Raw genomic sequence first — 18086 nt, forward strand, 5'->3', positions numbered from 1 at the left:
GTTCCTTTATTGCTTCGGGGATTCATTCTGCCCTGCATTCCATGCCTCATGAATTGGGTTTTTTTTAATGTAGTTAATTTATATACTGCTGCATAGAGCATATCAGAAATTTGGAATCGGTTTACAAATCCCAATAAAAAGGAATCAACGTAAACAATAAAATGCAAATTCCACATTCTTGTGGTTTAACTCTGATTTGCAAAATAAATTCCACATTTGGGAACATGCATAGTTTGCCCTTGTCTTTTAGTTGTTACAGTTTCTTTGCTTCTGCCACCATTCCTAATGCACAGTAACAAAGTAATCTTGATCACCTAGATATGATCACATCAGTATTTCTTGTTCTGCAGCATGCACTCTTGAATGTTGGTACCCCATACCACCAAGTTGTATGTACAATTTATCATGTTTGTTGTTTTACATTGTTTTATCAGTGCACTAGCGGTCCACTGAACCACATCTCATTTCTTTTAGCAATTATTTATTTAGCAAAAAATTATATGCCACCAGCACTGAGCAAGTCAGGGGAGACAGTGGCTCCTTGCTCATGCTGCTCACCAACCCCTGTCATCAGCTCAGCTCTGGCCTTGCTCCTCTTTAAAAAAAACCACCAAAACCCTCCACCCCCAATACCCAACTGAACATTTCACAGAAAGATCCAAAGATGAACAGCTACTCTCACCACACCCACTCAACACAATCAGCTATGAGGACTGAGGCCATGAACTGCCTCCTGGCCCACCCACCTTATTTCCATCTTACCTGCCCAGCCAATAACCGCCAGATCTTCTCATTCCCACCAATCCACCCCAAGCCTTATAGCACTAGGACAAATTCAGCTATTCAGCCCTTTCCTTGGCCCTCCTGTTCCACATCACACAGTCCTCAGAAGCTGCCACTGATGCTACCCATAATGCCAGTGTAGGTCTAACCCAGTGTTTCCCAAACTTGGGTCTCCAGCTACAACTCCCACCATCCCCAGCTAGCAGAACCAGTGGTCAGGGATGATGGGATTGTTGTCCCAAAACAGCTGGAGACCCAAGTTTGGTGGAAACTGATCTAATCCCAAGCTCAGGCCCATGCTCAGGCTGCTGTCTTCTCATCAACCTCTACCCCCATCCTCACCATTAACCTCTCTACTTTATTCAAATGGAGTTGGCCTGAGCCCAACCTCCCCCACTTGGTTAGAAGGCCCATGCAAGCACCCTGTGTCTTTCCTAACTAAGGTCAGGGCTAGCCTAGAGTTTGGCGCTCCCTTCTCTGCCTCCTCTCACTACAGCAATGCCCATTGGGTGCAGACCTCTGTCTCAGCTTTGTACCTATTGTCTACTGCCTCTGTCAATCAAGTCTACCCAGTTCACAGCATCCCATTGAGACACAAAACCTATTGAGAGAAAGAAAATTATCGTGGTGGTGAGCAGCATAAAAATCAGCCATAAAACTGCAACCATAAAACAAATAGAGAATACACCACGAATCGGTCATTCAGATGAATACATGAACACAGCTGGATCACCCTCTGGGAAAGTCTGGGGGAAACAAGTGAATTTGAAGTGGGTACCTAAGGACCAACACTATAGATGCCTGCCTTGCAATTCCCAGAGTAGTTTAACAATCAATCCTCTACCCAGGAAACTCTGGGAATTGCAGTTGTTATGGGGAGAATAGGCTGCTCCTAACAACTCTCAGCACCCTTAACAAATTATAGTTCCCAGGATTCTTTGGAGAAAGCCATGGCTGCTTATATGTACAATGGCTTTAAATGTACAATGCAGATATGGCTTAAGTCAAACAAAGAAAGCTGGTTATACCTGCGTTCCTTCTACACGGAGCAATGGATTCGAACTACAAGAAAGAAGATTCCACGTAAACATTAGGAAGAACTTCCTGACAGTGAGAGCCGTTCGGCAGTGGAATTTGCTACCAAGGAGTGTGGTGGAGTCTCCTTCTTTGGGGGTCTTTAAGCGGAGGCTTGACAGCCATCTGTCAGGAATGCTTTGATGGTGTTTCCTGCTTGGCAGGGGGTTGGACTGGATGGCCCTTGTGGTCTCTTCCAGCTCTTCTATGATTCTATGATACTTAAATAAATAAATAAGTGGCACAAAGCTGTGCATAATGGAACTTTCACAGAAGAACAGATTGCTGCTTTAGTCACAATGTGACACTCATTTTTGTCCCACTGATAAGGAAAGAGCTTTGTAAATAAAACTGGGACATAAGAATCCATCATTTCCCTAGTCTACAGTTCTATGTGCATTTCTATTGAGTGCTTGACACACCTGTGCATTTTATTAAGTCTACATTTATTCAAATAGGAGTGGTAAATCACATTTTAATTTATCCTTTTGTACAAACAAAGTTTGAGGATAGCTATTTTGTGTGCGCGGTATGATGGATGGCAAAGAAGCAGCAAACATGAGTTCCACCAGTTGCTCAGAGAGAAAGGGACAGTAGCAATAAAATTAAGATCCTAAAAGCACAGCCTTGACTTGCAACTCTGCAGAATGTTATCAACTGTGGTCAACGACAGAGGAAGACTCCCTTAAATAATTTTCTGTCTAAAGTATAATTAATGCATTTGAGGGAAATGATTCTCAAGTGTAATATCCTACAAGCCAAGCTTGCAAACAAAGCAATTTCTTTTAAAAAATTCTCATTATTTCTTAAGTTTGCATTCACTATTACGTTTTGTACATTGAAGGGCATTCCTGGGCCTGAGGCAGGCCAAACCCAGGCATTCTCCTAAATTAAAATGTTAGACCAATCAAGGCCAACTCCTCAGCTGTATATAAGAGTTGGCTTTGAGGTATTGTGCCAGAGGATTGCTCTCTCCACTTTGCTTCTGCTGCACCTGCCTTCTTGGAACTAGCCTATCCCAGCTTGTTGCAATGACTCATCACATGTCTGCTGCAAGGACCTTCATGGGAGGAAGGGGATTCAGTTCGGCGTCTGCTGTGTGTGGACTAGGCGGGCACAGGACATACGTCGCCTCTGTACGCCATCCAGTCAGAAATGGATATGGGGTCCTTGGCTTCAGCAGTCAAAGTCTTTCTAACCTGGGCGGAGGCAGAAGAATTTCTTATGGTGGCTATGGTGCTGGATGTTTTGGTGGCTATGGCGGCATGGGGTTTGGTGGCAGGGTGGGTCATTACGGCCCCAGAATTTATGACTCTGTTGGAAGTTGCGGGCCTTTCGCAGGATATTCTAACTTCAGGGGGGATGGCATCCATGGAGTCAGGATCAACGAGAAGCTCCTGAAGCCTTTACATCTGGGAGTTGATCCGCAGGAACATGTCGTACGAAATCATGAGAGGGAAGAGATGAAGAACCTCAACAACCAGTTTGCTGGCTTCATTGATAAGGTGAGAAGACAAATGTTTTCGACTTAACTCGAAATAAGAAGCCTAATCAGGCCCACGACATGGGTACTTTTAGTTCGGATCACTTAAAAAAATTGCTCTGCATCATCATGCAAGCAACCAAAGGGATCGAACTGCGTGCACATGGTCGCACATGGTATTATGTAGAGGCTGAAATGAATTATAAAAATTATAATGAATTATAAAAAATTATATAATCTCATGCAATTAGACAAATTCATGAAGGATAAAGTTTTCACTAGCAACTGACAGAGTCACTGTGTTATATATAGTGCCTCCAGAATCAAGAGGAAAAAACAATGGGGCAATGCTATAATGCTCATATTCTGCTTCTGTATTTCCCAGAGCTGGTCAAATAGCTCTTTGGACAAATCCAACAGGGTTCCTTTATTCTTTAAATGCAACGCACACAAAAAGGCAATTTAAATGCCTGTTCTGAAAGCAGGTTTTCTCTTTGGTTTATTTTCTGATTGACTGTATTTTGGTATCATTTGGGTGTTTCTTTGTTTTGAAACAGGTACGAACCCTAGAGCAGCAGAACAAGGTTCTTGAAACAAAGTGGAACCTCCTGCAAGAGCATGTCACACCAGCAAAGAAAAACCTTGAACCGTTCTATGAAAGTTTCCTCTCCAACATGAAGAAGGAGCTAGACTGTTTACTGAATGAAAGACAACATCTAGCAAGTGAAGAGGCTGCCATCCAACAACTGGTAGAAGAACTGAAGTGCAAGTAATTTGCATTTTAAGCAATTATTATTATTATTATTATTATTATTATTATTATTATTAGATATCTTTGAACATCTGAACAGGGCTCTTGTGCACCTTACTATATGGGGTACAGAAAGGTGCTTTTGAGTTTCACAGAGCTCTTCCTTCATGTTTCAACAGATATGAAGAGGAATTCAAAAGGCGTACAACAGCAGAAAATGAATTTGTACTACTCAAGAAGGTAAGGTGTTCAGATTCAGTGGTTTTCACATGGAGCATAAAGTCTCACTGCAAATTAAGTCCTTCGTTTATTTACATCAGTGTCCTGGGGGCAACACTGAGCCCCTGCCAGCAATTCAACCTTTGACTTGCACTTTGCCATTTCCCACATGGCAGGCATCCCTCTGAGCAGGAAATCTCTCACGTCACCCCAGGAGTGTCAGCTTGGTCCTGCAACCATGGATGACAAGGGTCGTGGGTGCCATGCAACGTGCATGGCCCTGACACTGAAATTTGTAGTTGTCCGAACCCTTCATGGGGATTTTTTGTGTGGATGCTTGGGCACAAAGAGCCCCAGGGAGTTGGCACCTATGTGTCACCCTCAGAATGCCATCTGCCAGAGGAGTCTCAGCACCATGCAGATACCTTTTGACCTGGCCAGATTTATTCCCTGAGGTTAGGGCCAAAAGCCAGGAAATGGGAAAGTGCTCCAGAGGCCTAATCTGCCTTTCTCCAGCCTCTCCACACAAGTCTCTTTGGGTTGGATCCAGACAAGAGCAAACAGAACTCTTCATATAATAGTGCTTCTGATTCTTCTACCACCCCAACCTCCTGCACCCTCCCAAAATCTGTTCCCAAGGGTTAGGACGCCCTCTAGAACTACAAGGGATTGGGTATGGGTTAGGGGGTTGCAGCAGGATGAAAAAATCAGAGCAATTTGTAGGGAAACCCTTGGAAAAGCTTTTTTGCTCATGTAAGAACCTTTGGAGCAAAGTCTTTGGTCAGATGGAGCCATCAGGCCTAGAATCTCTATGTTGCTAAGCAATGGCCCTGCGTCTAGATTAGGGTCTCTCCGAGACTATATTTCTGCAGATTTTAAAAACTCTTTAAAATACTGTTTACTTTCTGCCTGTCTGTTCAGATACTGACAAAGGCTCTGTTTGTTTGCCATGAAAGATGGTCAGATAATCAATGCTGTGTGTCAGGTGCTGTCAATTGCTTTTACTGTTAGTGCTTACCAGTTACAGGCAGTGATCATTTTATGTGCATCTGATTGACACACAGCTGGGCACATGACCTGGAATTGGCCCGAAAAGCGGGCAGGGGTGGAATGGGGACGGACGGACAGACAGGGTGAACCTATGTGTGCTTCACCAACACGTGTGGGGGTCAGGAATAGGACCCCCATGCAAAATGGTCACCACCTGTACTGCATTCTGTTTATTCTGGATTGCCAAGCATCAAATACCTGTTGAATATTCATGAACCCTGAGAATATTCACCTTGAACAAGGTGTGTGTGTATTTATTCCCACTCTAATTCTTGGGTCTGTCATTTCTTGAAGGCTTGTGTGTATTTCAGTCATAAAAGAGAGCATCTTAGTTTATCTTGAGAGCCAGTGTGGTGTAGTGGTTAAGAGTGGTAGACTCGTAATCTGGTGAACCGGGTTCGCGTCTCTGCTCCTCCACATGCAGCTGCTGGGTGACCTTGGGCTAGTCACACTTCTCTGAAGTCTCTCAGCCCCACTCACCCCACAGAGTGTTTGTTGTGGGGGAGGAAGGGAAAGGAGAATGTTAGCCGCTCGAGACTCCTTCGGGTAGTGATAAAGCGGGATATCAAATCCAAACTACTTCTTCTTCTTCTTCTTCTTCTTCTTCTTCTTCTTCTTCTTCTTCTTCTTCTTCTTCTTCTTCCTTCATGGACTTGCAGTTGGGCATATGCAGTTGCCTGTTCTGAATGTTTAGTTACTTGTTCTGGGCATTTCCAACCTGCAGCTGGCCTTGTCATTATTATCTCAGCAATTGTTCATGTTTAATTAGCAGTTCCATCTTCTTTAGGATGTAGACTCTCTCGCTCTAAGCAAGACAGAACTGGAGGGAAAACTGGATTTGCTGACACGGGAATTTGAATTCCGCAGATGTATGTATTTGGAGGTAAGTATGATTCAGTCTTAGATATAGAGACTCATGGACTGAATGTGTAAACATAATTTGTAGCTCTTTATGCTATGGAGACAGACATGAGGTTTGTTTGAAGTAACGACCTTGGTCTTCTAGAGGGAGAATGAGGGAGAATGAGAATCAAGTGCAATCTCCTTGGTGAATTACTACTCACAGTGGAAAGGCAGTGTCCCATGGAAATGGTGAATAGGTTTCTCAGAAGTGATTGATATGTGCAGACAAAAGAGAAACTAAGTGAATACCCCTTAGATCAGGCATGGGGAACCTGTGGCCCCACAAGTGTTTCTGGATTCCAGCTCCCATCGTCCCTGACTCTGTTCATGCTGGCTAGAGTTGATGGGAGTTGGAGTCCAACAATTTCTGGAGAACCACAAGTTCCTGAACCCTAGTCTAGATGTGTCTCCAGTTGTGCGAGAGTTGCTCCTTTGTGAGTTGCTCCTCTACAGCTCGGTACTACACCTGGATGACACAACCATATGGGCAGGGACCAATTGTGTGGGTCAGGCCTAGCGACTGGGTATCCTATAATGCCAACTGAGTTGGGAGATGCTGCAGAGCAGCTGCTCTCAAACGGATGGTGGTACATACAGGTATAAGGAACACTGGAACTAGTGTGGGAACAGCAGCTCTGAAAAGGAAAGCTCTGTCTTATTAACAGAGAAGGAACAGCTTCATGAAATCAGCAGTCAAGAGTATGGGGCTGCATCAGTTCACTGTCTTTGGAGGATCTGGAGAATTGTCTTTGGAGAATTGCATTCTTTGAGATAAGCTGCTTAAGAATTGAGGAGCTTAAGATGAACTAAATGATATTTTCAGAGCCAGAGTCAGTCCAAACACACATTAGCAATACTACTACCGACTTCCTGTTTCTTGTGCGCCTGGGGATGGATGCCTCTCCCAACACTGGAGAGAGGGGGAGGGAGGGAGGAAGGGAGAGAATCACAAAATGATGGGGGAATGGCATTTTCTGCATTCCTCTTCAGTTGGAAGCACAGGTTATCCTGCTAATTGGGTTTTTAAAAATTGGAGTAAACTACAGGCGTGTGCTAGAGATGATGAGATAAGAAACTGCAAAAATGAACTCAGCTACAAGGATTTAAAAGGTTTGGACTGAGAGGGGATTTCATTCAGTGAAAGAGACACTGTGGGGAGGGGAGCCCACAGTTTGCTTATATCAAAGTTTTTCTCTACAGTTATGGTACGGCAATTCTCCATGGAATGCAAGTTTTTTTAATTTTTAAAAAAACTATCTGTACAAGTGAGGAAGGAAGAAATTGGAATATAAATATGGCATTTAGCAAAACTGGAACTGTGTGTGTGAGAGGAGGGAACTGAGAGGGAAGATGGGAATGCTACGCTTTGAAAATATGGAGCAAAGTCTTCCCTAACCTCTGTTATCCACAAAGGAATATGTTTGAGATAAGGACAATTGGCCATAAATCAGTGGCAGGGAGGAAAGGAGTCTACCAGCTGCGGGAATAGAAGCTTTCAGATTAACTATTTGCAGTCTGGATTCAGACCGTTCTTCCTAGGCTGGAAAAATGGCAAAGACTGTTTGTTTACTGGAAGCCAAATTACAGGATGAAGTGACGCAGTGACTTTTGGAAACTGTGAGATAACTGCTTCTCCCAAGGCATGATGGGAACCACCAGCAGTTGTAGGAATGAAAGATATATATATGGACGGGAAAACATCATGGGGGGAAACTGTCACACACAGGAAAGAAGAAGGATTACAGTTAGAGTTCCTCACTTGAAATTATATAAATTACCTAAAGTACTGTAAGGTTCACGTGATGGTGCCTCACGAGTAATGGAGCAGGAGCCCAAACAGTCTTTTGCAGTTTTATTGTGCAAACTATTTACAGTGCAGAGCTACAAAATGCATGTCTGTCTCAGTCACTGGCAGAATCCGGGAGTGGCCCCTTCTGGCTTCTCCCGCAGCATAATAACTTCGGCACCCCAAGTCTCCTCCTACCCTCCTTGCATTTCATCCCTCTGCACAACTGGGGGGCCAGAAATGGTGTGCCTCCCTCCTGGCCAGCCAGGCGAGGTGAGCACAGGGTCTCAGCAACATCCCCAAGCCTTCTCCCCACCAGGCTGGTTCCTTCCCTCTCCTCCCCACTGGAGATCTGGCGGCTTTCCCCGCTGGAAGAGGTGCTGCTGCTCAATTGGCGTTGTAGCTGTTATATAATTGTAGCTGTTATATAAGGGATTATTATATCTGAATGTAATGGGAATTATTAAGATTTTGGAATGCAGAAAAAATGTAGAAGAACAAAACCACCAAATCTAGCAAGCCGTTTGATTAAATTGTATAATTTGACATTTGAATAACTATATTAATTGGATAAAATTGGTATTGTTGTAATGAGGATGTTATTGGAACGATATTGGAAAATAAATAAAAACACATTTTAAAAAATAAAAAACCCTCAGTACTACTACCACTGTCGTTGAGCCCAATGCAGAGTGCTTTTACACTTCATATCTGTTGAACCTTAGGTTCATTAGGCCAGAACTTCTAGATTTGTGGGTGCCATCTGCCAATCTAATTCGCTTTTTAGAAACCAACACTAGAAGTGTGAGATTCCTTGATTTCTTGTTCACATGCAGACTTTCTGTGAATTGCAGGAATTAGCACAGTTGGATGGCCACGTCTGTGACACCAATATCCTTTTGCAAATGGACAACAATCGAGGCTTGGATGTTGACTGCATCATCAAAAATGTTGAGGCCTGGTATCAGAGCATCGCCCAAAGGAGCAAAGAAGAAGTCAATGCTTTGTATGAAAACAGGGTAAGCCAGGACAGAGGTGCATTGCACTGAACTGGGAGAGCAGGCAGCTTTTGAGAGCCAGTGTGGTGTAGTGGTTAAGAGCGGTAGACTCGTTATCTGGGGAACCGGGTTCGCGTCTCCACTCCTCCACATGCAGCTGCTGGGTGACCTTGGGCTAGTCACACTTCTCTGAAGTCTCTCAGCCCCACTCATCACACAGAGTGTTTGCTGTGGGGGAGGAAGGGAAAGGAGAATGTTAGCCGCTTTGAGACTCTTTCGGGTAGTGAAAAGCGGGATATCAAATCCAAACTCTTCTTCTTCTTCTTCTCTTCTTTTGAGACCACACATGTACTGTCATGACAATGAGAAAACTACTGGATGCAAGTCTGGGAGTGCTTCCAAAATTTAGTTCATCTAAACTGATGATATTACAAATTAGGCTGATCATGTTTCTGAAGTGGAACCAATGGCATTATGGAATTTCTGAATTCTGTACAGGGTCCTATATATGGCTGGGTCAAAGAACCTTTTTGCTTTTTGTCTTAACCAATGTGAAAGAGGGCCTGTGCACATCAGCAAGACACTATGCTCAGTACTATTTTTCTAGAAAAAGAGGAGCTAGAACTCACCAGGAACACCTCCCTTGTCCTCTTTGAATGGAAATGGCGCCCACCAGAGAGGTGCCAGAACTGAGTTCTGGTGAGTTCCAACTGAAAGAAAGCCCTGACTATACTTAAGATTCCATTAAGATTGCTTTTTTGTCACAATTTCTCAGTGTGCATATATTGATGATGTAGAGGGATTAAAAGGTGGTAATGAACCAAAAGTACTGCAAGCACACTCCAATTTCAAAGTTGTGGGAGCCCTCCAACCTACCAATGTGAAGCATTATTAGATTTCTTTAAAAAAGCAACCTCAACCTTTCCTCAAAATTATTTTCATATTTTGCTCAAGAAGAAACATCCAAATCTCATTCTAAGTGATTTTTTTGGCGGGGGATGGGGAGCAAGCTGGTAACCAGTGTAGATGTGATTGGTTTTTGGCAGTATAAACCACAGAGCCTAGGGCTTGCTGATCAGAAGGTAGGCGGTTCAAATTCCCGCGATGGGGTGAGCTCCCGTTGCTCGGTCCCAGCTCCTCCCCACCTAGCAGTTTGAAAGCACATCAAAAGTGCAAGTAGATACAGTAAATAGGTACCGTTCCAGTGGGAAGGTAAACAGCGTTTCCGTGCGCTGCTCTGGTTCGCCATGCTGGCCACATGACCTGGAAGCTGTACACTGGCTCCCTTGGCCAGCAACACAAGATGAGTGCCGCAAACCCAGAGTCGTCCATGACTGGTCCTAATGGTCAGGGGTCCCTTTACCTTTACTTATTATTTCATTGTTTTATAAACATGGGCGGACATGGTTGGTCTCGAAGTCTTTCACAGTCCTCAACAGTTTCTCTGTAATCTTTTCTGGGAATATTTGTTAGTTATAATTCATACTTTCTCCAATTATTATTATTTGTTTTGTTTCTATACTGTTCTTATAAGGTGAGATGTATATATGTTTTGTTATAAGTGTGGAATTCAATTTATTTTTAAGAAATAACAATCTACATATGTGCAGTTCCCCTTCATCACAAACTTTTGGTAGACCCTACTGAAACTCAAGCATCCTTCACGTGTTTCACCCAAGGAGGAGCTTTCAGATTTCACTTGGTGACAATTCTCTTATTAACATCCTTCTCCTTTCTGGGTACCAGTTCCAAGAGCTCCAGGAGCAAAGAGGGAAATACTCAGACAATCTGAAGATAAACCAGCACGAGATTGCAGATCTGACCAGGCTGGTCAATAAGTTGCAGTCTGAGAATGATGCTATTAAAAAGCAGGTAGGAGAGAACTTGGCACGTGCTATGTCTTTATGTCAACCATACCATATCTACAAGTGACATCAGACTAAACAAAAACACCTTACTATTGCTTGAGAACTTAGAATCATAGAGTTGGAAGAGACCACAAGGGCCATCCAGTCCAACCCCCTGCCAAGCAGGAAACACCATCAAAGCATTCCTGACAGATGGCTGTCAAGCCTCTGCTTAAAGACCTCCAAAGAAGGAGACTCCACCACACTCCTTGGCAGCAAATTCCAATGCCAAACAGCTCTTACTGTCAGGAAGTTCTTCCTAATGTTTAGGTGGAATCTTCTTTCTTGTAGTTTGAATCCATTGCTCCGTGTCTGCTTCTCTGGAGCAGCAGAAAACAACCTTTCTCCCTCCTCTGTATGACATCCTTTTATATATTTGAACATGGCTATCATATCACCCCTTATCTTCAGTGTTGAAGAACGTTTTCCCCTTGAAGATGTTTCTGAGAACAGAAACTTTGGAAGGGGGAAATGCTAGCTTCTTTGGTCAATTTGGCCTGCTTCTCTTTCCGCTCTACTGAGCTGCCCTCAGTAACATTGTAGCAAAATCTGACTGGTCATTTTATTTGCCATTGTTTCGATATCAGCATCAATATCAATATCAGAAGCAGAGCAAATGGTGGAGCAAAGCTTCTGCCCTGGATGAAGTGGGGTGGGTGTCAGGAAGGCCAGCGTTGGGTAGTTGGACCATCAGGGATGCCACCACCAATCCAGTGTTCTCACCAGTGCAACCATATGACTTTCACCTCACTGTTGCCCCGCCCCAGCCACGTCCAGGTAAACAGCTCTGATACTAGTGTCAGGAGGTCAGTTCCATCCCACCACAGGTGCTGCTACTGATAGCTAACAATTTAAAATATGACAACAGGCCTCCAAGATGGCTTCCAAAATCTAAGTGGTTTGCAGAGTGGGGAAAGTTCAGACCTTCCTTCTTCTTTTGCCTTGGCCACTCTTTGAACTGTCTAGATTTAAGTGGGTGGCTTCTTTCATGGTTTTGACCCTTTCCCTCCAATCGGAACTTAAACATTTTTTGTTAATGACTCTGAATTGAATGGTAGAAAAATGAGAAACTGAGTGAAACAGAAATTAGCTGAAACAAACAAAGAAAAAATTCCTTCCAGTAGCACCTTAAAATCCAATTAACCTAGTTGGTCTTTAAGGTGCTACTGGAAGGAATATTATTATTATTATTATTATTATTATTATTATTATTATTATTATTATTATTATTATTTTGTTTCGACTATGGCAGATCAACACAGCTACCTACCTGTAACAGAAATTAGCTGATTCACCCACCCCTGATCACCACATAACCCTACAGAATTTCCTCTTAAATCAGTTCAGATTTTGGTTTTTGTTTTGTTTGACAGGTTGATGTTTTGCAATCAGCCATTTGTGATGTTGAGCACCGTGGAGATGGTGCTCTCAAAGATGCTCGAGATAAGCATATTGAGCTGCAGACAGCCCTGCAGAAGGCCAAGGATGACCTAGCTGGCTTGCTGAGGGACTACCATGAACTTCTGAACACCAAGTTGGCTCTGGATATTGAGATTGCTACATATAAGACACTCCTGGAAGGGGAGGAGTGCAGGTAACTGTGAATTATACAAAAAGATATGGGCACACATGCACACATGCTAAACATAGTTAGTTAAAACAAAATAAAATAAAAAATTCCTTCCAGTAGGACCTTAGAGACCAACTAAGATTGTTCTTGGTATGAGCTTTCGTGTGCTTGCACACTTCTTCAGATACACTGAAACAGAAGTCACCAGACCCTTATATATAGTGAGAGAGTGAGGAGGGGTATTACTCAGAAGGGTAAGAATCCAATGTCTTATCTCATTATACACGACAAAGCTATCTTTAGCCATCTCACCCCTTGCTTTTTCCTTTAAGACTAATTGCAGTTGTTAACAGTCATCAACAGGTTTTCCACACCCATCAGCCAATCACCCATTCCCACCACCCTTCTGAGTAATACCCCTCCCCACTCCCTCACTATATTTAAGGGTCTGGTGACTTCCGTTTCAGTGTATCTGAAGAAGTGTGCATGCACACGAAAGCTCACACCAAGAACAAACTTAGTTGGTCTCTAAGGTGCTACTGGAAGGAATTTTTTATTTTATTTTGTTTTGACTATGGCAGACCAACACGGCTACCCACCTATAGTTAGTTAAACACACTGAGATTTATTTTAGTCTCCTTTATTTATTTTTGATTTGACTCCAGTTTCATTAAAGAGCAACTTTGCTATGAGCAAAATTAATCGGCAGCCCTCAAGATGTGTGGCTGAGTCATTGCTGCAGTCTTGGATGGCGAGGAAGAGAGGTGAGGGGTTGACGAAGTTGGTGTGGTGCAAACATGCTAGTGGAGCCAATCCAGTGCTCCTGCTGGTGCATTTGCACTGTACTGACCTCACAGCTTCCACCCTGTCTTCATCCTAGCATGCAGCAGTGACTCGGCTAAAGGATGGCCAGGTGAATGGTATCGCCCCACCATGCCATCTGCTCCTGACTCAGCCATGAAGACATGGAGCTGAAAACATTTTTGCCTGCCAGTGAAGGCCAGCTAAGGAAGTGTACACACAAATCTCTGTTAGCAGCTCATTCCAAATTGTGAATGAGAAAGACTCTGCTCCTGGCCAACAGCTGGATCTGAAGCATAGGAGCCAAGTCCTAGGGGCCAGCCCTTCTCCGAAGTTGATGGGCATTGCCATTCTAATGATGTCCGTGTGTGATCGATTATGTGGGGAGGGGCTTACTTGCCCCCCCCCCCAATATTTTATTCAAGTTGGCAACCCTGATTTGAAGTTGTGCTGGTGACTTTTGTTGATCTTCTGGCTGCAGCCTGATGCCTGGCTGCCCTTCTTGGAACACGGGACTATCCACAGAAGACACACCTATGAACAGAGTAGGTCCAAGGCATTTTGCTGTCTGAAGTGAAGAGCAATTCCCCCGCATTCCACATTTAGAAGACCAGCAGCTGACCCTTACCCTTACCCTTACCTCAACACTCATCCCGAGACAGTGTGCCTGAGGGCAGGAGACTTAATTAGGGACCAAAGGCACTTCTATACTAGCACCTCAATGTTGTTTCAATTTCAACACACTTTCACTAACAGTCCTAGAAAAAAACAACACACCTTAGTACTGTGGCACCTTGGTTTAAGAACAGTCCAGTTTAAGAACTATTCGGTTTACAAACTCCGCAAAACCAGAAATAGTGTCTTGGTTTGAGAACTTTACCTTGGTCTAAGAACGGAATCCGAATGGTGGAAGGGCGCCGGCGGTGGGAGGCCTCATTAGGGAAAGCACGGCTCAGTTTAAGAACGGTTTTGGTTTAAGAACGGACTTCAGGAACCGATTAAGTTCATAAACCGAGGTACCCCTGTATAGTTCTCCATTCGCTGCTAGTTGGGTAAGTCAACTCACAACATGATGATGTCACATAATGCACTTTCCATCATCAAATGTTATGCAGGGACAGGGACAGGAGACATGCTGTAGGCCTTGCCTAAGCAAAATGGGCTTCCATTTGCGCAATGGGGTTTTCTTCCCCCTCCTCCCTCCATGCCCCCTCACATGCCCCCAAATGGGCTTGGTGTTGTTGGGAGAAGCCCCATCCACAGAACAGTGCATGGGAGAAGTAAAGGTGTGATCGTTCTGCCTGGCAAGCGACAATGCTTGTGTTATTGGGACATTCACCATAGAGCAACACTGAATTCCATCCATGGTGTTTCCAGCTGTGGAGATGGCCATGCTGTTCCGAGCTCAAACGTTTCTGTGAAACACAGGCATCAAAATAGGAAACCATGATGGGGCAATCTGGTAGATTAAGATGGCAATCAACTGGGCTGAGATAAGCAGTAAGCGATTTTAATTAAGATTGAACTTGTCTGATTGTATAGAAACTAGCACTTTCTAAACAAGATCTTGATGCGCTGTGTGCTCTCCATTGAAATGAAGACATGTTGTAGGTGCGACTTCAACCCTGCATTTGCAAAAGGCATGTGCAGCAAAAGTGCCTGGGTGGATTCTGCTTCAAATCCATAATCGAGGTAAACTAACAGCAGTTATGCATTTTCTTTTTTCTGCAACAGGATAGTCACAGGAAATCTTGTTGCTGTAGGTGAGTAAAACCAATGAGGTTGTGCTGGGCTAGGGCAACCTAATACATGCTCTTGTTGTTTCCTTTTTCACATCTGCTGCCTTTATAACTTTTCTGCATCCTTAACAATTGGAGACTGGAGTGCTTGTGTGTGTGTGTGTGTGTGTGTGTGTGTGTGTGTGTGTGTGTGTAAAACTTCACTCCCTCTCCAGGTTCTTGCTTTTTCCTCCTGCTTAGATCTGCTGAAGCCAAGCCATTTTTATGCTTCACTGGCTAGACTTCCCAGGTGATTATTTGGCATTCCCCAAATAATTTCTAGCACTCGATCAGACTATTCCCTTTTTTGTCCCAAGGAATCTCAATAGGGTGCACTCTTTGGCAGAAGTGGTTTGTTGGGTTGGGCGGAGCTGTAACAGTAGCTTTAAAGAAGGTGGGTCATTATTGCTTCCTGGGAGGGAGAGGGGATGGGCTGAGGTGACAGTGAGGTCAGTGTAGTGCAACTGAATTAGTTCTGCCAGTGTGTTTGCACTGCACCAACCTCCCTACCGGGATGCAGGTGGTACTGTGGGTTAAACCACTGAGCCTAGGGCTTGCCGATCAGAAGGTCGGTGGTTCGAATCCCTGCAACGGGGTGAGTACTCGTTGCTCAGTCCCAGCTCCTGCCAACCTAGCAGTTCAAAAGCACGTCAAAGTGCAATTAGATAAATAGGTACTGCTGCAGCGGGAAGGTAAACAGCATTTCCGTGCATTGCTCTGGTTCGCCAGAAGTGGCTTAGTCATGTTGGCCACATGACCCGGAAGCTGTACGCTGGCTCCCTCAGCTAGTAAAGCGAGATGAGCGCTGCAACCCCAGAGTCATCCACGACTGGACCTAACGGTCAGGGGTCCCTTTACCTTTAACCTCCCTACCACCTTCCCTCTGCCAGTAAGCAGCAGCAGCCCACCTGCTGGGAAGATAGCCCACCTGGTTAACCACTTTTGCTCTTTGGTCAATTCCTAGTCTGCAGCATGAGGGCACAGTTCTGTTAGCACACTGATGGATCATAGAGTTAGAACTGATTCTCACATTAACTTTGTCCAATATTGGCCACTTGGATAGCTAATGAATGATTGTGCCAACACTGAAGGTGGCATGTCTCTGTGTTAAACTCCCACAGGGTTGGAGGTGATCTGAACTGTGTTTAGAAAACTATTGATTTTCACGTCATTGCACTTATCTGGTTCAAACTGACCTACTCCAAATGAAATCCACTTCATTCAGCCATTGCTATTCATTCACTCACACACACAGAGAAAGAGAGAATGCTAGGAAGATTTCCAATGCAGTTTTCACCTCATGGCATCTCAGCAACAACAATGTTGCAAAAATAAGGTGATAATCAGGTCTCTTTCTGGCTGGGTCTGTTCCAATCTCACTTCTGAATGTTTCCTCCTTGCAGATGTTTTCAAGCCAACCTATACAGAGGGCTCTGCTGGATTCACTTCTTCAGGTGCACATGGTCCTACAGGTGGTGGATACAGTGGAGGACACAGTGAAGGACATCGTGGAGGTTATAGCGCAGGAGGCCATGGGAGATACAAGAGGAGCAATGACTCCAGAAGTGTTGGAAACCACCCAAGGACTGTAGACAGCCACGTAGATGCAGGGCATGCCTCTGCAGATGCAGAAATCTACTCGGGAACACGATACAGCTCCCAGAATGCGTCTCAATCTGCTTGTAAAGCAAGTTCTCCTGTAGGCATTGACAGTCCCTCAACAGGAGGAAGAGCTGGCATAGGGGTAGACTGTGGCCCAGGTGCAGGTTTTAGCTCAGGAAGTGCACAAGGATCAGCCAGCAAGGGCCATGCCACTGGGAGTATAGGAGGAGGTTGCCCAGATGGAGGCTACCTGTCTGGGGGTTATGGACCACCTGGTGTCATCCCATTTGGAGCTGGATTTGGACCTAGGATTGCAGGTGGCCCAGGGGTTGTGGGTTGCCAGCCTGGGATAGGTGGCCCATCTATAGGAGGTTTCGGCTTTGGGGGGGAACCCTGTGTAGGAGTAGGCGCCCCTGTTGGTGTGTGTATTCCCAGAGCCATAGGTGCCCCTGTAGGTGTGTGTTGTCCTGGAGCTGTAGGTGCTCCTGTAGGTGTGTGTTATCCTGGACCAATAGGTGCCCCTGTTGGAGTGTGTTATCCCGGAGCAGTAGGAGCTCATGTAGGGGTGTGCTACCCTGGAGCAGTAGGTCCTTTCAGAAATACTGCCATTTAAGATGATTCATATAAACTCCTCATTTTTTTGAATCAAGTAGCTTTCAATCTGCAAGCACTACCTGAAGCGGTGATCAGGGTCCCTGCCAGTGCTATAGGATTTCGTGACACATGAAATCTTTTTAACAACATTCCTCCTTTCCTTGGGCTGTTCTGTAGTTGCACTCTAATGAATCCACTTCTTCCTTAAAGTAAGGTGTCTGCTGCTGCGTCACATATACTTTTTCCCACCTCTTCTTCCTTTTTTATTTTTGACACTGACATCTTTATGAAACATACCCTTAATAAAATCAATCATTTTTTTTTTTATTCCCAAGTACCTCTTTAAAAAGGTTTTGTGCATTGGTCCTTTTTTTAAGTCTTTCTTTGTGATGTAGACAGCCTTAAATGACTCTTATCACACCTTCGCTTCTGTACCGTTCTAATACAAGGATATGTATAGCTCAGCTATATGTATAGTTCATTGTTTCCTCCATATGTTTTGACTACAGTGTCCTTCTCTTACTCTGGTTATGTAAATGGTACGACATCGTTGTCAGACTCTCTTGCAATACAAAGCAAAAATATTTCAAGCAGAAAACAACTTCAGAAATCCAAATGCACAAAATCAACAACTACTGTATATTCTGGTGTATAAGACTACTTTTCAATCCAGGAAAATCTTCTCAAAAGTCAGGGGTTGTCTTATATGCTGGGTGGAGAATCTGCAGTCGAGTATATCTCAAACTCTATATTTTAACTGGAAAAGTTGGAGGTTGTCTTATACGCC

At 44.2% G+C, this 18086-nt stretch overlaps 1 protein-coding gene across 1 annotated transcript in view; it reads left to right on the plus strand.

Moving 5' to 3' along the window:
• LOC117043012 (keratin, type II cytoskeletal 71-like) overlaps positions 1 to 16695 on the plus strand; it is a 41412-nt gene extending 24717 nt beyond the window's left edge. The window contains exons 10-17 of the mRNA XM_033142635.1: positions 3199 to 3362; positions 3898 to 4109; positions 4271 to 4331; positions 8886 to 9068; positions 10794 to 10919; positions 12328 to 12548; positions 15060 to 15084; positions 16507 to 16695. Coding sequence (XP_032998526.1) covers positions 3199 to 3362; positions 3898 to 4109; positions 4271 to 4331; positions 8886 to 9068; positions 10794 to 10919; positions 12328 to 12548; positions 15060 to 15084; positions 16507 to 16695 — 1181 coding nt within the window. The remainder of the gene's footprint in view (positions 1 to 3198; positions 3363 to 3897; positions 4110 to 4270; positions 4332 to 8885; positions 9069 to 10793; positions 10920 to 12327; positions 12549 to 15059; positions 15085 to 16506) is intronic.
• The last annotated feature ends 1391 nt before the right edge of the window (positions 16696 to 18086 follow it).

This window comes from Lacerta agilis, chromosome 2 (assembly GCF_009819535.1).
Source record: "Lacerta agilis isolate rLacAgi1 chromosome 2, rLacAgi1.pri, whole genome shotgun sequence".
Lineage (NCBI taxonomy): Eukaryota > Metazoa > Chordata > Lepidosauria > Squamata > Lacertidae > Lacerta > Lacerta agilis.